The following is a 22,014-nucleotide window of genomic DNA, read 5'->3' as shown; positions in this document are numbered from 1 at the left end:
GAAATGCTTATGAATAATTCTTGTCCTTTAAGTATAGTGCATATTTTTTCTGGAAGAGCCAAAAACCATAATGGTATCATTACAGTCTAATACATAAAGCCAAAACTATTGAAAGAAGATTTGAAAATAAGCTGTAAGACCATAAAAGTAAAAATAAACATCTAATAGTCTTATTTTGTTTCTAGTTATATGTATTGTTTCAGAAAAGGTGAAATTTTGCTTCCTAGGATATGAGAACTGTTTATAAAATTATAGTTTATAACAACAGACGGTTTCTATATAAAAGTAATGTGGACAAGATATATTTCATTTTTAAAAACTATTATATTTTATTTATTTGAGAGAGGGAAAGATGGAGAGAGAGAGAGAGAGAGAATGGGCACATCAGGGCCTCCAGCTACTGCAAATGAACTCCAGATGCTTGTGCCACCTTGTGCATCTGGCTTATATGGGTACTGGGAAATCGAACAGAGGTCCTTTGGTTTTGCAGGCAAGCACATTAACTTCTAAGTCATCTCTCCAGCCCATTATTTTTCATTTTTAAATATATGTTTTGTGATTACCTTTATTAGTGGTCATAGAGAATAGCTCTACATAGTAAAAGCTCCTTTTCTACCAGTTTAGTTGGAAATTTCCTCCAATATATAGACCATATTAAAATGCATGATTTCAGGAAACGAAGATAGACAGTTGATGATCAAATAGACTTCACAAATTTATTAATCATTTTATTAGAGCTCTGGTAGATACATATTAGTTCATTAATGTTGCAGTCAGCTCCTTGTTGCTGGACAAATGCCTGATCAAAAGCAGCTTATAGAAGGGATGGAGTTTATTTCAGACTTGCAGATCCCAACAGTGGTGGATGAAGCTGACTCACTGTCATAGATCCAAGCAGAGATATACCAACAGACAACAAAACACCAACAGTATGAATAGCCAGAGCTCAAACTCCTCTCCACACACCTTATGGCTGGACTCAAGATCTGTTCCCAAACACACATTAGGGCTGAACTGTTAGATCCACTCCTAGTGACATACCTCTTCCCCAGTAGGGCTGTATTCTCTTGGAGACTCAAGAATTAAGTCTGAACTAGGGATATTCTTACATGAAAAGGTGGGGTGAATTTAGCATCATGGTGTACTATGAAAAAAATAACATGGGCTGAGTTCAATTCACCCCAACATTCCCCAGTACATAAAGCCAAATGGACAAACTGGCACATCCATCTAGAGTTTTGAGTGGCAGGAGGCCCTGGTGCATCCATAATGTCTCTGTTTGCCTCTCTGTTTCTCTAGTAAATAACTGAAAATATTTTAATAAAAAATAAAAAAGAATGCAAAGTTTAAATATTATGGGAAAGTTTTGGTGCATAATTTAGAATTGGTAGTAGGTTTAATTAAGGTACAACTTTTAAAATAAAGTGATAAATGAATATTTAGTATTACTCAAATACAAACTTAAAGAATTTACCATTTTCTCCATTCTTACAAAATCTATAAAGTGTGGTAAGATAGCAAATCCTTGTCGCAGTAATCTGCTGTGCAGGTTTTTTAGTATTTACTGCTTTAAAGTATTTTGTGGATGTGCAGTATCATATTGCTATAGGAAACAGACTTTTTTTGGGGGGGGGGTTCGAGGTAATGTTTCACTCTAGCCCAGACTGACTTGGAATTCACTATGTAGTCTCTGGGTGGCCTTGAACTCACGGTGATCCTCCTACCTCTGTCTCCTGAGTGCTGAGATTAAAGGCGTGTGCCACCATGCCTGACAGGAAACAGATTTTTATTTACTGGTAGTAAAGAACTTAAAGCTAAAAGCAGCAGCTGATGTTTGTTCACTCTGAGATGCTCGTCTAATTCTCAAGGAAATAGTCTTAATATTTCTGGGATAAATTAATAGCAATGATTTTTTCCTTAAAAGTTCTTACAGAGAAATTAACTTCTAAGAAATTACAATTAAATAATAAATTGCAAAAGTAATTCACTTGCTGAATTAGAGGCACTATATTAAGAACAACAGATTTTTTAGTGCTAAGGAAAGAATACTGGGGCTGGAAAGATGACTCAGTACATAAAAGTGTTAACCATGCAAGCATGACAGTCTGAGGGGCCTGAGACCACCTGAATTTGATTCTCCAGAACCCTGTAAACAACTGGGCATGACCATGCACATCTGTAGCCCTACTCCTGGGGGAGCACAGATGGGGAATTGCTACAGCTTGTGAAAACAGTAAGGCTTGGAATATGAAAGTGACTCTGTCTCAAGGAAATGTGTACATGAGCAAAGGAACAAAAGGGAGCCTCCAGCATTATGCTGTGGCCTCTGTGTCCACATGGAGGATGCATATCTGTCCACATTGGTGCATACACCACACACATACACAATCACAGTATTTTATTGTAATTTCTAACTAAAGAAAAGGGTTTAGATAATTTTTATGTTTATTCTAAATTATGGCTCATCATGAAGAATTTAGCAGAGGAAAGAATTGAGGAAGACGTCCAACTTTGACCAGTTCTCAATATGCATACAGACACATGCCTGTACACCCACATAGATGTGTACATATACAAAAGAGGAAAATAGCACTACACGAAGATTCTGTTTGTCACTCTTCTTCTAGTCATATGACCTTGTCAGGGCACCTGGAATGAGTCCACTGATTTAAAAAAGACTTCATTTTTTTCATTTCAAAATTGAGAAAGTAAATACTCTTCTTGTTCCTTCACAGGATTCTGTGGACAAAACAATGTGTATGTAGAGCAGTACATTAAAGCTAAAATGTCAGGCTGCAGAGATGCCTCAGTGGTTAAGGCACTTGATAAAAAGAGAGAGAGTAAGCAAGTACATGCCAGTGTCCGTTGCCACTGTAAACAAACTCCAGGTACATATGACACTTTGTACATGTGCCTTTAGGAGGGTACTGGAGAATTAAACCCAGGCCATCTGGTTTTATAAGCAAGCAGCTTTACCTGCTAAATGATCTCTTTAGCCCTACTTTTAAAATTTTAGATAGGAAGAAATACTGAACCTTGGATATTGCCTCAAAAGAGAAAAAAGATTTTTAGAGCTTCCTCCAGAATCTAAAAAGACATAAATGTATTCAAAACTGAATTTTAGTGACTATGAACTTGTTTTAAAGATAGTAAAATACAGCCAACAATTTTATAAAAATCACAACCTACCATTTATCTCTAAAATGTGAAACTTTTGATTGAAAAAGGCTGACTTTTGTCTACTTAGTACCTAAACCTCTTGAATTCTTAGGCATAAAGTTTTGATTTAAAAAAACAGCCACATTTTTATCTTAAAATTTGTGAATCTTATATGAACTAACCAAGATGTTTAATACTTTGGGTAAAGGGCTGGACCCAAGATGTCATTAAAGTGACTCATGGCCCCTTACTGAGCACCGAGAAAGCAAGGAAATCTCTTCGAAATCATGCTGTTAGTTAACAGGCATTGTATTGCACCCAGAAGGACAGAAAAATTAAATATATTTCACGTTTAACTATGAATATGCCAAAGGAGATAAACTCTGAGAATAGCAGGTTAACCCAGGAAAAATGGAAAGCTCATGGAAAGAATGTTCTTGAAATATAAGCTAGAGATGCAGTGCTTAGAAAATCCAACTGCCCATGAAACCTCCAGAGATGTACTGAATAGCCATAAATTAAGGCTGTAGAAATAATTTTCTGTTATTTCTCATGATCAATATCTGAATTTATTGGACAGATATCATTGAGTTGAATGTGAAACTGCAGATATGGAATCTTTAGTTTGAATGTCCAGACACGGATGTTAAGAAGAATTACAAACTGGAAGCACATGTGGAGTTTTCTAATGCCTTATTTTCTTTGTCTTTTTGTTTACGTGAACAAAACACATTTGTATTCCTTTAGATCAAAATATAAGATTTGAAGAGCAATCCTTCAAGTTTTACTGAGTCTAAAGTGAAGATATTTCTATTAAGGCTACAAGTGATAAGTGCCATATGTTGTCTTGATCTCTTGCCTTTGACTATGACTAAGTAAAATCTGTCTAAAGTCTTTATATCTTTACACAAAAGTGGTTTCTTATCAGTCATGGTGATGCACACCTTTAATCCCAGCACTCCTGAGACAGAGGTAGGAAGATCGCTAGGAGTTTGAGGCCAGTCTGGTACTATAGAGTGTGCTCCCAGTTAGCCTAGACTAGAGTGAGACTCTACCTTGAACAATAACAACAAAACAACAGCTATATTAAAAGATCGTTTCTTTGGCAGTCTCTGTCCTCTCTCTCCCCCCCCCCCCTCTCTCTCTCTCTTTTTCCATCCTCTCTCTCTTGATCTCTATATTTCTCCTTCCCTCCCTCCCACTTTCCCACTTCCATTTTGATGTCTGACATAATAACTTCCATGTATACAGCATATTTTCATATTATACCACATGCTTCTCATGCTATCTTCAATATATTTTATGCATTAAAATGTAGAAATTTGTTAGTGTTATTAGTCAAGCTTACAATTAAAAAGATAAATCCAGGAAAATCTTAAACTGGTTACTTTCAAATAAACATATTAAGGAATTGAACAGTTTAGATATGGAGACATCTGAGAAAAAGGGGTCTAGACAGAGTGTTATCCAATGCTAAATTCATCTGTTTATCAAGATTGACACTTTGTAACTGTGCAAGCGTGGTGGCATGCAGTAGGAGAGGAAGTCAATGAGATGACAGGGTATAGATGACATAGGGCATCATGGGCCATTGTATTGCCTTTGGCTTTTATTATTAATGAAATAATGAGTTATGGGTAGATAATTTTGAATGGAATACCATGATTCTTAATAAAAAGTATTAGTGTTATGTTAAAAATAATCTGCTGAGGTAGAAGTTTAGGTGACAATTGCATTTACTTGGCCAAAAGAATGGTAGTAGAACAGTGATAAAATAGAGAGATGGTGAACTTTGGGTACATTTTTGAAGTTATGCAAATTGAATATTTTATTGAATTTTGTTTGGGGATTAATGGAAACAGTTAAATCGGTTGTAAGGTTTCTGGAAATCAGATTAGAAGTTTTCAATATATTGAGTTTGTTTGTTAGACTTCCATGTAAAGATAATAAAAGATAGTTGGATGTCAGATGTTGATGCTAAAAGAGATGACTATGTCAGAGGTACAGATGGCTTAGCTGTTTTCTAGAGGTGGTATTTAATACTATAAAATTAGATGCACTCAGTGGCTAAATGAGTCTGTTTAAAGAAGGTCTTTAAAGGGGGATGAGAAAAAGCAACCAATTCAGAAGTTTCTGGCAGAAAACCAGGAGTCTTAGAAGTTGAGAAGAGAGTGTTGGCAAGAAGTCAAAAAGATACTGAGAATTAACCACTGGATTTGGCAATGAAGAGGTCATTGGTGATATGGCTGAGAAAGTTTGTTGGAATGCAGTTGATGAAAGGATGATTAGAATGGACATTAGAGAGCATGAAAAGAAAGAAGAGATAGGAAAGATGTAACACTGATGTTTTACTGTACAGGGAAACAGACACATGGTATGGTTGTTTCAAAAGAATAATTTCTGTGATGTTGAACTTAAAAGAAGCAATAGCATGTCAGTTTGTAGTTGGGACTGATCTAGTGAAGACTTTATGATTTGGGAGAGTGTTACAGAGTGCTAGAGCAACTGAGGAGGTAGGAAAGGATGGGTGTATATAGGTCACAGTAGAGGAGTGATATTAATAAAAACACTGTAGTTATTTTTATCACAGTGAGGTTAAGGAAGATTGGTAGGCAGGTAAATGTGTAACCAAGAGTTGTGAAGTTCTATTTAGATTACTGCAGGTTTTTTTTTTTTTTCAAAGAAGAAACAACATGCTCAGCTAAGAATGACTGGGGGAAGCGGAGATCTGAACGTAGAAGGGAAACCAGTCCTCCAGAAGAATGGGAGTGCAAATGCTCAAACGAGAGAAGAACAAAGATGTTGAGAGCACATGATAAGTTATTGGCCATGCAGTTTAAGGTCAGAAGGAAGAAAGGATATTGAGAGGGTGAATATGCAGTACAAGGTTCTAGAATATCTAGAATACTGCAGGGTCCCATAGAGCCAAAAGTTTGTAGAAGTGGATACTCGAGGAAGTTAGAAAAGCAAAAACTGTGAAGAGTGCCATAGATGTATGGAAGAGTTGCATTATTTGTATATTAGACTTAAAGTATGAACTCAGGAAATAGATGACTATAAGAATATTGGAAGACAGATGTTTAAGAAATGCAATTTGAACTGTAGGATGAACCTTTAAATGTCTGTTGAAATTGTCAAGAATTACTATAAGATTAATACTTGGAAGCTGGAGGGATGGCTTAGTGATTAAGGGGCTTGCCTGTAAAGCCAACAGACCTAGGTTCAATTCCCCAGGGCCCACAAAAGCCAGATGCACTAGGTGGCACATGCATCTGGAGTTCATTTGGAATGGCTAGAGTCTCTGGCATCCCATTCTCTCTCTCTCTGTCTCTGATTGATTGATAGATAGATAGATAGATAGATAGATAGATAGATAGATAGATAGATATATTAGAGACAGAAAAATCCTTTTTTTAGAGTAATACTTGGAGAGATGGTACCATACAAGTTTAAAGTGTCAGTAAACAAGAGAAAATATTTTCAGTAGGTGACAGCCACAGTGTAAGATAATGGGGAACCATTGAATAACTAAATCTCAAAAACTTGGAAGTTTAGAAACACAGGACAGAGAATGGTTTGAAGCTAGTGATTAGGAGCTAGTAGAACATTTTTGTTTTCAAGCCCCAAGATTGTGGTAGGATTAAAGGAGAGGGAAAAATGAACATTTAAGTTTAAGGACAAATGGAATTTCATCACCATGCAGGTGTTTTCCACAGAGAGGCAGGATGCTATTAAGGTAAGCAACTAAAAGGAATGATCATATGGTTGATTAAAGCTGTAATTTTGATGTTCGTTAGTTATGAATGCCGGAAGATGCAGTGGCAGTTAGAAATAGAGGAGAACGAAATGCAGAATTCATTTGAGACCAGGGAGAGGAAGATGAAGATAACCTAGGACCAGTCTTCTTATGATGGCTAGCATAAGCATAGACTGGAGGCAAAGTGGAATTTGTCCTCAGACTTAAGGCCAAGAGCATGTATGAGTGTGACTCTGAAGTGTTCTAGCCTTCCTCCCGACCTCTTTAGATGGAGAAAAGGTGGTCTGAGAAGAGTAGTCTTTTGTCAGTATTTGAAGATAATATTCTTCCTGGGTATTGGTAGAGCTGCAGTTCTCTGGGTAATGATTGTGCAATGAATGTTTAAAGTTTTCAAACGGCTACCCAGTGCCAAGATCTATATATAAAGCCAAGACCATTAGAAAGGTGTAAAGGGGCAATAGGATGAAGAAGGTTCAGGAATAAAAAATGCAATTTGGGGAAGATCAAGAAAGTTACTGTGAAAGAGGGAGCACTAGAAGTGGTTGTAAAGGTTAGGTAATGTTTCCTCTTATTTGAAGTGTTTTCCCTGAAGAGAAAAATGTAGAAAAGGCATGGTACATATTTTGTGATAGGTAAGTATTTAAGTTGAGAATACATGTAACATTTGGGAGCTACAATGTGAAGGTATACAGAAGCTAAGAAACTAATAGTAATGGATTTCCTTTTCCCTCTCTTTCCTTCCCCTGTACACTGCTTTCTGAGACAGAGTCCTGCTGTGTAGCCCAAGCTAGTGTCAAACTTGCTGAGTTACACAGCCTGCCCTCAAACATTCAGCCCTCCTATGTCTACATCCTCAGTGTTTGAGTCACAGGTATATACCACCACACAGAAATGTGTGTGGACAGAAATGGTAGTTACAATAACTGATAAAGCAACTTCCCAAGGAAGAATTTTTGATGCATATAATAGAATTTTAGTTACATTAGTAATACAAGTATTTAGGATCATTCAGATTTGTAGAGGCCAAATAGTAATCATTTGTATCAATAATATATTCTCTCAATCCTAACTTTGATGTAATAAATAATCTGAAAGTTATGGGGAAAACACCTTTGAAAATAACAGATTTGAAGCTTAAATTTTCCTTGTTCTAATTTGTTATGAACAGTTGCTATGCTGAGGTTATGAGTGTATATTTTCACTTCATAACTAGATGAATGACCATTGTTTCATAAATATTTGAGTTGAAAATTAGCTTTAACAAAATAAATAGAGCATTTCTGTTTAGAGACATTTAATATATTATAATGTTAATTTAAAATTTTTTAATAACCAGTGTTTATGTAAATTTTACAAGAATTATATTTGAGGGAACTGGAAACCACACTCCAGGTTCAAAGAGGCTGTCTCAAGGATGTTCACACATGAACAATCAGGAAAGACATTCAATGTTCTTCTCGTCTTCTGCATATGCAGACATGCTACACACACATCGATACATCACACATGGGCGGGCCCGTGCACACACACACACGCACGCACGCACACACGCTCAGCCCCCCCTACAACACAGATATCAGTACATGCACAAGCAACAAAACCTTATTTGTCATTTCTGAAAAGTTTTTTTGTGTTTATCATAATAGAAACATAAATTGAATTCAGGATTCCTTCTTTTAATAAGGATACTGTAAACAAAGGATTTTATATCAAAGTAGATACTATAGGTGAAGTAAGATTGGAAATGTTCCTACAAAAAATAGTTCATTATTGGGACACTGACATTTGATTAGCCACCTACTCATTCTGGTACCTTTCAGAGACTGACAGCCTATAATGGCTGTTGACAGACCATCATCTGCCATTTTGCCCTATTTTCCCACCTTTCTCCAAATAACATGATTATCATCAACACCAACCTACCCCTTAAATTCTTTGTTTTATCTTTAAAATTAAACCTCTTTAACCTCATAAAATATAGTACTTAGGAACTAAAGAGAACTAGGTAAAAGGAGACTCATGTACTGGGACAGAGTGGTGTAAGTGTTTTCTTCTGCTAAGGGAGGTATTAGTATACCCAAAGCTTTGTCAAGCAGAGATTAACCTGGAAGTGTTCTGGTAGGTCAGGTGGTATTTATTATACCTTTTGCAAGTAAAAGTGAGATAAATCCAACATTACTTTGATTAACTCAAGATAATTCATTACTTTTCTTTATTTTAGAATATTTATGTACTACCATACACACTCAACATTTGTATGTGAATTTTCAGGGAAATTTTGGTGAAGTATATAAGGGCACACTAAAGGATAAAACTTGCGTTGCCGTTAAAACATGTAAAGAAGATCTTCCTCAGGAACTGAAAATAAAATTTTTGCAAGAAGCCAAGTGAGTACTAAAGTAACACAAAAATATGTACTTATTATTCAGTAACACTATAATATATCTTAACTCATTGCAAAGTTAGTTCCAAAGCATCTTTAATTTTGATTTGCTGAAGCAGAAGAAAGCACTTCAAGAGCACTCCCAAGTAAGTACTTATACAATGTGGAAAACAAAATTGTTTTCTTGTAGCCTGTAAATCAGACAATCATAGTAAGAATCCAGTATTAAAAAGCATGATTGTTGTCTAAGTCCTTAAAGATACCATAGTCTGTTTGCTTTTACAACATATGTTTATCTGCAAAGTTGTGGTTAAATTCATAATTGAAACATTCTTAAGTACAAAACATAGATTTTACATGTACATTTAGATATAAAATTATATATGTACATATCCATATCCTTCTTGGATACTAGTAATTTAATCCTCTTTATCTAATTGTTAGCTTTCTTTTTAAAGACTCTTAATTTCTTCTTCAGCTTTGTATATTCATTCAAAAATATTATGAATCTTCAGCAATGATTGCCTTTATTTTCTATTTTTAACTAAAACTTAATGGTATGTCTTGTCTATCCCAGTATCTCAGACACTGTTACTGAGGCTGGGGAAAAGGCTCAGTAAGCAGAATGCTTATTGTGCAATTATTAGGAACTGAGTTCAGATCCCTCATTCCCATATAAAATGCTAGGAGGGGTGGTATGCACCTATAATTTCTGTACTGAGGAGGCTCACTGGGGGCTCATGATCTAGTCTACATATATACAGCATTCATTATCATAAACTGAAGCTTTGTTTTTTATTCAAATGATAAACTGCTCATATACTTTTCTTTCATCCAGAATTCTCAAGCAATATGATCATCCCAATATTGTCAAACTGATAGGAGTGTGCACACAAAGACAGCCTGTGTATATCATTATGGAACTGGTTCCAGGTAATGTGATTTGAGCGGTTTGCTTGAAATTTAATGTCATCTTTTATTACTTTTTTTATGTTACATCTCTTTGATTTCTCCTTGAAAAGTTTCCAAGGATCTTTGTTAAACATCTTTCTGTTAACAATAAGCTTGTATATATATTCAGTACTTTTATAGGTTATAACACTGTGGTTTTCCAGAAAATGTCAACCAGCTTTTTTATGTTATGTTATGTTATGTTATGTTATGTTATGTTATGTTATGTTATGTTATGTTATGTTATGTTATGTTATGTTATGTTATGTTATGTTGTTATGTTATTGGAGAGAGAGAAAGAAAGAATGATGGGTGTGCCAGGGCCTTTAGCTGCAACGAACTAACGCCAGATGTATGCGCCCCCTTGTGGCACATGTGCAACATTGTGTGCTTGCGTCAATGTACCTCTGGCTATGTGGAACCTAGAGATTTGAACCTGAGTTCCTAGGCTTGACAGGCAAGTCCCTTAACTACTAAGTCATCTCTCCATCCCTCAGCCAACTTTTTTTTTTAATTAAAATTTTTTATTAACATTTTCCATGATTATAAAATATATCCCATGGTAATTCCCTCCCTCCCCACCCCCACACTTTCCCATTTGAAATTCCATTCTCCATCATATTACCTCCCCATTACAATCATTGTAATTACATATATACAATACCAACCTATCAAGTATCCTCCTCCTTTCCTTTCTCTACCCTTTATGTCTCCTTTTTACCTTACTGGCCTCTGCTACTAAGTATTTTCATTCTCATGCAGAAGCCCAATCATCTGTAGCTAGGATCCACATATGAGAGAGAACATGTGGTGCTTGGCTTTCTGAGCCTGGGTTACCTCACTTAGTATAATACTTTCCAGGTGCATCCATTTTTCTGCAAATTTCATAACTTCATTTTTCTTTACCTCAGCTAACATTTTTGAAGTAGATTTATCATAATGTAGTTTCACATGAAACACAGTTATGTATATAATATTTATGTATGAAAAGCTGATTAGAAGAAGTGAGTATTAGTGTGCACTTCTCAGTACAAGCCCTTGTATTTAGCCCTTGTATATCAAACAAGCACATCTCCAGACATCCTCTTTTTTGATAATATGTAATAATTTCATGGTGCTTTTGGTTTGCTTAGGAACTGTGAAGTTCTCATACATGGACAAATCTAGGAATTTCTCTGGTGACATTCTTGTCTCCAGTACTTTTGGTTAAGATCTTATGGCAACAAATAAAAACAACCTCAAGCAAATGCAGGATCTTTTAAAGTTCTTATTATCTATCTTCCTGTGCTATAAAATGCAGAGACAAGCTTTAATTGTAGTTTTTACCTCTAGTAATTATTTATTTTAAAATAAATTTGAAGGAATACAGATAGTATTTGTACTCTTAATTAAAATATCTTAAGTAACAATATTGTAGATTCTACATTAAATAAGGTTTATATAATGTTTCCATGGTCTAGAATTATTGGTCCCATTCTATCATACTACTCAGCTTGCTACTGAAATGTCAATATTAACATATTACTTCACAACATGTCGATCATCATCAGCTTTATCATCAAACATATAGCACTGCTTGTGTTAGGTGCATTGTATGTCGGCATGGCATGCACTATTTTAGATTGGTATCTTAATGTATTTGTCAATATTATGCAAAGATGAAGAGGCCAAATTAAAAATTTTAAGAACAGTTGAGTAGCATGTAGTTACAAGTAGGATAGTTTGTATAAATACTATAAATACTTACTTACATTCACATGAGTTCAAACAAATTCCTGATTAGTAAAGAGTGCTACTTTGAAGGTTTATTGGAGAAGTGAGGCAAACCTGATAAGGAATCATTAGAAGGGTATAGATACACTTGTAAGACAAGTAAAATGAAAGGAGATAGTTTTGTATATAAGCTAGGCAGATGTTCATCTAGACACTAATAATAACTTCTGTTGATTTTTTTTTTTTTCTTGGTTGCTCCAGGTAGGGTCTCACTCTGGCCCAGGCTGACCTGGAATTCACTCTGTAGTCTCAGGTTGGCCTTTAATTTACAACAATCTTCCTACTTCTACCTCTTAAGTGTTGGGATCAAAGGCATGTACCACCACACCTGGCTCTGTTAATGATTTTAAACTTAATGAAATGTGGAAAATTAAAAATGAAAGCCTCATGCTTGTGCACAGTGCCTTCTTAACTGTTTCTACATCCATCCCAGCCAACTCCCTTTTGTATACTTTGAATAGTTTATTATTTGTTTGAGAAAGAGTCAGATAGAGATAATGGGCATGCCAGAGCCTCTAGCTATTGCAAACCAACTCAAGATACATGCGCCACCTTGTACACCTGGCTTTTTGTGGGTACTGGGGAATTGAACCTGGGTCCTTTGGCTTTGCAGGCAAGTGCCTTAACTACTAAGCCATCTTTTCTGCCGTGGTTAACTCTTGATCTTCTGTCACTATTCATGAGCATTTCTTAGAATTTTATGTAAATGATATCATAATGACACATTTTCCTTTTTTCCCCAGAATCTTCTTAGTGTAATTATTTTGAATTAATCCATTTGTATGTTTCATTATTTTTATTTTTTGTTTCTTGTTCATCATCATCAATATTATTGGTTTTTTGAGGTAGGCTCTCACTCTAGCTCAGGCTGACCTGGAATTCAATCTGTACTCTCAGGGTGGCCTTGAACTCATGGCAATCCTCCTAACTCTGCCTTCTGAGTGCTGGGATTAAAGGTGTGTGCCACCACTCCTGGCTCAGGTGTTTCATTATTTTTAGGGTAGCACACAAACAATGGGCTTCGTTTTGACATTGTCATGTATATATGTACCTATCATGATACTTTTCTTATCGTCATCCTCCTTTCCCCACTCTGTCTCTGTCCCCCAATCATTAGCCCTCCTCCCTCCCCCATAGTTTGCCTTCTGCTTCAATATCATGTACATGTATGTTTGTAAATATTTAGTTACATTTAGATTTAACATACGGCAGAACATGTGTGGTATCTTATTTTTCTTTCCTCATTACATGTTCATGTTCCCTTTCCTTTAGACTCTGGTTCCCCACTTATAATCTAAATTTTAGTGTATATCATAGTTTTTTTTTTTTTTTACTGCTAAGTAAAATTCCATTTTATGTACATATTCTACCCATTCAACTTTTTAAAATATTTAATTAATTTATTTATTTGAGAGAAAGGGGGCGGGGAGAGAATGGGTGTGCCAGGGCCTCCAGCCATGGCAAATAAACTCCAGATGCATGTGTCCCCTTGTGCTTCTGGCTTATGTGGTTCCTGGAGAATCAAACCAGGATGCTTTGGCTTTTGCAGGCAAACACCTTAACTGCTAAGCCATCTCACTAGCTCATCCATTCAACTTTTGATAGGCTTTTATGTGGTTTTATTTTGAGGAATTACCAGTATAATTGATGCAAACATTCACGCACACATTTTTGTATTAATGTGTGCTTATATTTTTCTTGAGAAACTACATAGGAGTAGATTGAATGGATCATATGTTATTTATGTTTAAATTTTTCAAAATTACAAAATTACTTTCCAAAATGTTTATATTCCCTACAATAATTAGAGAGTTCCATCTTTTCTACATCCCTGACAGCACTTGATCTGGTTACTCTGTAGCCTTTCTCATACTCTGTCAAGATCCTTTATTATGTGTTGAATTTACCCTTCCTCACAAACGAAGAATATTGGATTTTTTTTCAAATGTTCTTTTTCACCACTTGTTAAACTTCTTTGTTTTAGTGCCTATTCAAATCACGTGACCATTTTTAAAATTACGTTGATTGCTTTTTATAGTTGTGTCTTGGTTCTTTCCTCTTCTGGATTCTTTTCTGTACCTTGCTTTTCCATTTCTTTGCAATGTCTTTTGAAGAGCAGAAATTTTTAGTTTGAATGAAGTCTACTTCATATATTTTTTTCTTTTATGGATCAAGCTTTTGAGAGCATAGCTAAGGCAACAAAGATTTTCTCTTCTATTGAATTATAGAAGCTTCAAACTTTGAGAATTTATATTTGACTATGTTCAATTTCAGGTTAATATTTTATAGTTGTTAGTAGAACATTGTCATTGTCTTTCCTACACACATTATTATTATGCCAATTTATAAATTAATTTGTAAATAAACTATATGAAGAAGAGAGGGAGGGAGGTAGACTGCTTAAAGAGATTCATCAACACCAGTTAAATAGAACATGGGAAAACTTCTTTTTAAAAAAAAATGTTTTTTGTGAAGAAGAGAGAGAGTATTGACATGCCAGGGCTTCCAGCCACTGCCATCAAACTCCGTATGTGTGCACCACCTTGTGTACATGTGTGACCTTGTGTGCTTGTGTCACCTTCTGCTTCTGACTTACAGGGGACCCGGAGAGTCGAACGTGGGTCCTTAATCTTCACAACCAAACCCCTTACCCATTAACTCCTCTCTCCACTCTGAAAACTGCTAATTTTACTCTTGTTATATCATTGGGTTTATAAATGAGCCAAAATGCATAAAACTTTTGTGAAATGAAACAACTGTCCATACAAGGTACTCTTGTGAGTAAATATACTGATTATATGCCATTTTTCTCAGCCTTGTGTTTATATAAGTAAAAAATATTTTTAAGTCAACAGGAAAATTTTTGTTTCAGTTACTTTTCTTTACTTGGGATCAAGCTTTTGAGGGAAGATTTAGAAAACTGGTAAATTCAAAGCAAGATTTAATACACTGCTTAGTATCCAGTATGCAAAGTATTTCTAAAATGAATTGTGTTAAGAGTTCATATACCCCTGTACTTGTCAGATAACTGAGCCCTCTGGAGACATAAATCCAAAACATATTTTAGGCAGAGCAGTGTTTGAGGAGATTATAAGCACATGAGAATTCAACTGAAGGGTATTGACTCCAAGATGAGCCTGTCTCCATTTGAATCATGAATACTCTGCTTGTTTGCTTGCTTACTTATTCTGAAATGAAGAAAAGGAAAAGTAATTTCTCCTTGGCAATGAGAACTAAGAACTGAAGCAGAGAAGCTTGAGTATGCCATAAGATGATCCTGATCTTCAGGCAAGTTATTTACTACTTAGAAATTCATATGAAACCATGAGTTTTTAAGTGATGAGTACCTTGGTCTTAATGAATACTTGTGGTCCAGACACTGCTATTTCTCATGTGTGTGTGTTTAAGTTAGGGATGCTACTGACTAAGCTTTATAACATCCTATTACTATGGAGTAGATAGGGGGTGTTACTCTTAACAAGACTAAAAAATGATCTGTCTCTACTCTTCATTTCACTGGAGTTAGTTCTATTACCCCTTCTTTTTGACCTGGATGTTTGCTTTGAATTCATGTCTTCTTGGAAAGGATTGAATATTGTATTCTCTGGTCCCCTTTCTGGACATATGTAGGACCCTTTGATATCCTCAGACTCATTTGAATTTTAAAAAGAATTTCATCTCTGAAATTCTTAGAATTATTGGAAAATATTCCCTGTTTTTTAGACACAGTGAAACTATGTCACACCTTGATAACATGACATCATAGTTGTGATTTAGAAAAGAAAATCAAGCTCATTCAGTTGTCACTGACTGAAGATTTTACATTAAAAATTCAGACATGGGCTGGAGAGATGGCTTAGCGGTTACGCGCTTGCCTGTGAAGCCTAAGGACCCCAGTTCGAGGCTCGGTTCCCCAGGTCCCATGTTAGCCAGATGCACAAGGGGGCGCACGCGTCTGGAGTTCGTTTGCAGTGGCTGGAAGCCCTGGCTCGCCCATTCTCTTTCTCTCCCTCTATCTGTCTTTCTCTCTGTCTGTCACTCTCAAATAAATAAAAAGTGAACAAAAAAATTAAAAAAAAAAAAAAATTCAGACATGATTATTCTTCTCATAAATATCTTATGCTTCTAGAAGAAATCTTTTGGCTGCCAGAATTTTTTCTTTTAATTGTTAAATCCCATTTGCAATTTTTGTTTTCACCTTTTTAATATTTTTGCCAGATTAATTTTTTTAAATTTATTTGAGAGAGAGAGAGAAGAGAGGATGGGCATGCTAGGGCCCTGCAAATGAACTCCAGATGTGTGCAGCCCCTTGTGCGCATGTGCAACATTGCATGTTTATGTCACTGGGCATCTGGCTTGCGTGGGACCTGGAGATTCAAACATGAGTTCTTAGGCTTCACAGGCAAGTGCCTTAACTGTTAAGCCAGCTCTCCAGCCCCAGATGTTTTGTTTTGTTTTGTTTTGTTTTGTTTTGTTTTGTTTTGTTTTGTTTTGTTTTGTTTTGAGGTAGGGTCTTGGTCTAGCCCAGGGTGACCTGGAATTCACTATGAAGTCTCAGGGTGGTCTTGAACTCATAGCAGTCCTCCAACCTCTGCCTCCTGAGTGCTGAGATTTAACTTTTTAAAAAAATATATTTTGACCCAGCTATAGCACTCCTAGGCATATATCCAAAGGACTCATCTCATTTCCTTAGAAGTACGTGCTCAACCATGATTATTGCTGCTCAATTTATAGTAGCTGGGAAATGGAACCAGCCTAGATGTCCCTCAACTGATGAGTGGATAATGAAGATGTGGCACATTTATACAATGGAGTTCTACTCAGCTGTAAAGAAAAATGAAGTTATGAAATTTGCAGAAAAATGGATGGACCTGGAAAGGATTATACTAAGTGAGGTAACCCAGGCCCAGAAAGCCAAGCGCCACATGTTCTCTCTCATATGTGGATCCTAGCTACAGATGATTGGGCTTCTGCATGAGAATGAAAATACTTAGTAGCAGAGGCCAGTAAGGTAAAAAGGAGACATAAAGGGAAGAGAAAGGAAGGGAGGAGGATACTTAATAGGTTGATATTGTATATATGTAATTACAATGAATGTAATGGGGAGGTAATATGATGGAGAATGGAATTTCAAATGGGCAAGTGTGGGGGTGGGGAAGGAATTACCATGGGGTATATTTTATAATCATGGAAAATGTTAATAATATATATATATATATATATATATATTTATTTATTTATTTATTTATTAGAGAGAGAGGAGAGAGAGAGAAAAAAGCGAGAGAGAATGGTGTGCCAGGACCTGTAGCCACTGCAAATGAATTCCAGAATCATGCCACCTTGTACATCTGGCTTATGTAGGTACTGGGGAATCTAGCCTGGGTCCTTAGCCTTCACAGGCAAGCGCTCCAACCGCTAAACCATTTCTCCAGCTCCAGATTAAAGTTTTTAAGCACAGATATCTTACTCCTATTCATTGTGGAGTCAAAAGTCGCATGTGATTTAACATTACTACTTGTAGTCATGTGAAAACTCAGCTGTAGGTTTATTATTACAGAAAGTAGCAATGATAGCACTAGCCTATGCAATAAAAAAGCCCAGTATCTGGGCTTCCAGTGGTTGCCTGTTTTTTGTTTCTTTTACTCTTCCCACATGTAGAAAAACAAACCTGGCCCACACAGGATTGAGCAGTGTATCCCCTGGTTTACTAAGAGAGCCTGGGATTCTGCATTGGTACCTTGCCTCATGTAAATTTAATCCACTGCCATTTGGATAATAGTATCCTTCACAGTAGTCAGTTCTGAGGCCAAGAAAAAAAACAACAAATATATTCTCAAACCAATGTTGTCTACAGAATTCTCAATTGATAAGTCTGCTCAAATGTTGTTGCTGTTTTTGTTTTTTGAGGTAGGGTATCATCGTAGCCCAGGCTTACCTGGAATTCACTATGTCATCTCAGGGTAGCCTCAAACTCACAGTAGTGATCCTCCTACTTCTGCCTCCCAAGGGCTGGGACTAAAGGCTTTCATCATCATGTCCGGCTCTGTTGGTGCTGTTCTGAGACAGGATCTTACGCTGTAGCCCTGGCTATCCTCAAACTGAGATCTGCCTGTCTCTGCTTTCAAGTGAGCCACCATTCCAACTAAAATTTTTGTTACAAATAAATTGCTAAAAAATTTAATTCTTTAGAACTTAGTTATTATTTTAGAGAGGATACACTATCCTTCTAAACAAATTTGATGTGCTCTAAATTAAAACAAATATAAATTGTCATATTAAAGATTTCAATTTAGAAGAATTTTTTTTCTTTCACATGTTAACTGATCCTGTCACTTATATTTTGCCTTCATTTTATAATTAAAACCTATTACATGAATGAAAATCAAAATTAGTGCTTATGGTTGCCATTTGTGTATTAGTCAATACTTTGGATACACTAAAAGATGCTTCCAAAACAATATTTAGAGAGATGGAATCTTTAAATTAGCATTTTCTTTGGATCCTTACTTATTACTTAGTATCCCAAAGCAAATATAAGTGAAATTTTTGAAATTGGACACCTATCTAGGATTGAAAAGCTAGTATTCCTTGCAACTGGAGTCATTTAGTTTTTATGTGACATAACCTGGTAATCTGTTGGCATTCTACCTGTGTTTGTTCTCTTCTTTAAGTAGTCGGCCTCCCTTTCATTATACCACTCCCTTCTAGCAGATAACATTTCTGTTAGTGCATATTATTTTCCAGAAGGTGAGCTAAGTGCTAAGGCATTTATTCAAAGAGCAAGAAAAATTTAACCAAAAGTATAACTACTGCTGCATTGCTTGTCTGGCAAATGGCTTTAAAGAAGTGCCAAGGGTTTTGTTTTCTCTATGTCAGTGAGCAGTTGTTTATAATGAACATCAAGTATTGCATGTTACAATGAACATCAAGCTTTCAGGGAACCTTTGAGCCACAGATACATTGGGTATATCTGAGCAACATTACTCATCATGTGCTATTATATTCTCTTTTGTGACACTTGTACCTATGAGTAAGAATTTCCCACAGAGTCATCTGGCATTGTGAGCTCCCATCCCTCTTAGCTCATGTTCTCAAAATAACTTATTGGTACTTGAACATCCTTATTAATTGGAAGGAACATGTAGAATTTTTATGCATCTATATCATCTATCTATAACTGTCTATCTATTTATTTATATAGATAGGCTTTGGTGTAGGTGATCTATCCAGTCTGGTCTGTTTCTGGGGCATTTAGAAAGATGATGAGGCCTTGGGTGGACTTGGGATGGTAGACAGGAAGAAAAAAGCACCTATCTTTACTTTTACTTGTAAATTTTATAACTTTTTAAAATGTTAATCTCTATATTCAAAAATTATACCCAAGCCGGGCATGGTGGCGCACGCCTTTAATCCCAGCTCTCAGGAGGCAGAGGTAGGAAGATATCTGGGAGTTAGAGGCCACACTGAGAGTTCATAGTGAATTCCAGGTCAGCCTGAGCTAGAGTGAGACCATACCTCGAAAAACCAAAAAATAAAAACAAAACAAAACAAAACAAAACAAAAAAAATTGTACCCATAAAAATTCTGAACCATTCAAGTTTAAGACTTGACTTATATCATATCTATGAATATTTTAAAAGAATTTCATAATATTTATGTATATTTATAAAATTTCATGATTAACCTACTCTGACAGAATATTTCTTAAACATTCTTCAAACTATGGATTCTGTTGGGGTTTTCATTCATTAATTGATGCATTCAACAAATAGAGCAGAATGTCTAAGATAGGTACCAATGCAGAGAGTAAGGTAATGAAGAAAAATGACAAAAAGATTCCCACAAAAGTCTCGAGTATAGTTTTATTCTTGTGGGGAAAAAAAATGTACAAACAGACACAGTATGTTGGCTGGCATGAAGAAAATAAAGCAAAGGAAGAGAGAAGTGTAGTGTATTGGTTTCACAGTCAGATATCTTCCATAGACTCATGAAGACTTAATCCCCACTGGTGTCACTGGGAAGCTTTATGTTACTGAATTTTGCTGGAGGAAGTATGTTAGGAAGGGGTGGAGCTGGTTTTATGGTCCTTCCTTCCTGACGATGGGATGTGCAGCACCAGCTTCCTGCTTCCACCACCCTTTCCTTGCATAATGGCACACCTTGAAACTTCAAACTTAAATCAACCTTTCTCTTTTCCTAAGCTACTGCTTGAGTATTTTGTCCTAGCAATGAGGAAGTAACTGATGAAGAAACTAGTGGATGGAGGTTTTGGAAAAAGAATGCTCCAGTAAGGGCGAAACAGTTGAGTAAAAGGTGGTGAGTCCTGGGGAACAAAGCAAGTATCAAGAGCCTAAGAGGTGCAGACTTCCTGGAACAGCAGCAGGAAGAGAGGGCAGGGAGCATAGTGAGATTCCGACAGGAGTGACAGAAGCAGTGACATTAAGCTCAACCTTGACAGTCAGAGTAAGGATTTATTTCAGTCTGTTTTGTGTTAATTACTTTTAACTGGTCAAGCAAAATTCTTGATTTTCCTATGAGCTGACAAGAGTAAATAACATGAATAGAATTTATGACACATTGGATGGAAAATATGGAGCATACTTTCGAGACTTCCAGGCAAGAGAATCTGCCTTGTTGTCAGGTGGACAGGCATAAATATGCATATTTTTGCCTTTCTTCCTTCCTCTTCATAAATTTGAATGCACTTTTAAGGATGAAATCAATATTCTAGTTACTACACAATCATTTATGTCCAGCAAGATTAACTTCTGAAAATCCATTATGCATTTTTCTTTTCTCATTTCTTCACCAGCTTTTTGGTCATATTTAATATCTCTCTTCTCATTTAGGTCTTTCTTCTTTTACATTGTAGGTTTTCAAAAGCTGTGTAATGTGAGACTTCTCCACAAATTCACCATGCAGGATTGCTGTTTATAATAAGCATTTTGCATAGCCTCTTGTCATTGAAAATGTGAAAATAGTATTAGAAACTGTCACTTTAGTAAGGTTTTGTGTATGAGGAGCTTTCCTCTTCTTTTTAGGTCTTCATTTGCCCTTTCTATACAACTGAAGTCAATTGATATTTATGCTATTTATAGATACACATTTCCATTCCAGAACAAGAATCATTCAATACTTTAAATATTAAACAGCTGTGCTTGAGATGGAGTGCCCAATACATATGCCAAGAAAATGAAATCCTTATTTGAAAGAATAAATTTACCTACATTTTTATGTCACTCTTGAGAAAACAGCTGTATCTACATTCAAAGGGAAAGGCTTTATACAACAAACTCAGCCTCTAAAGAACTGACTATTAACATCTTTAATAATATTGTACCATAGAAATCACATGCCTTAACCATGTCTAGGTTAGTTCCTATTTCTGGACTGTTTTCACCTGTTGATAAATTCTTCCAAATGAGTTTTCTTAAAATGATAGTTTCTACCAGCAAGTAGATGTATCTCTATTTTTCTTTGTTGGCTGCTACAAATTAAGGAAGACACCCATCTCACCTTCCCATAATTATCACTTGTCATGATCTTCTTCCATTTCACAATAGGATAAAAGACCAAGATATCTGTTTTTTTTTTTAAATTTTTACATTCTTGAAAGTTCTTTTGAATAGAAACATTTTATGTAGGTAACGTTAATGTGAAAAAAAGTATGACTAATTATTTATTTTTGTCAAAATTATATTAAATTCTTTTTTTTTTTTTTTGAAGGGAGCCCAACAGACTGGCCTTTTTTATGCAAGAACACCAGAATAAGAGAGAGAATAAGAGAGAGAGAGGGAGGGAGGGGCAGAGGGAAAGAGAGAAAATTGGTGTGCCAGGGCCGTAGCCATTGCAATTGAACTCCAGACCCATGTGTCCCTTTGTGTACATGTGCAGCCTTGTGCGTTTGTGTCACTTTGTGCATCCAGCTTACACAGGACCTAGAGAGTAGAACATGAGTCCTTACTTTGCAGTCAGGCACCTTAACCACTAA

The 22,014-nt window shown here is 35.9% G+C and overlaps 1 protein-coding gene across 2 annotated transcripts in view; it reads left to right on the top strand.

Moving 5' to 3' along the window:
* Positions 1 to 22,014, top strand: part of Fer (FER tyrosine kinase) — a 417,682-nt gene that overhangs the window by 290,289 nt on the left and 105,379 nt on the right. For both annotated transcript variants that reach the window (XM_004652481.3, XM_045132276.1), the window contains exons 14-15: positions 9,188 to 9,303; positions 10,138 to 10,232. In XM_004652481.3, coding sequence (XP_004652538.1) covers positions 9,188 to 9,303; positions 10,138 to 10,232 — 211 coding nt within the window. The remainder of the gene's footprint in view (positions 1 to 9,187; positions 9,304 to 10,137; positions 10,233 to 22,014) is intronic.

The sequence above is a fragment of the Jaculus jaculus genome, chromosome 13 (genome assembly GCF_020740685.1).
Source record: "Jaculus jaculus isolate mJacJac1 chromosome 13, mJacJac1.mat.Y.cur, whole genome shotgun sequence".
Lineage (NCBI taxonomy): Eukaryota > Metazoa > Chordata > Mammalia > Rodentia > Dipodidae > Jaculus > Jaculus jaculus.
Note: the sequence above shows the minus strand (reverse complement) of the source record. Positions and strands in the feature narration are given on the sequence as shown.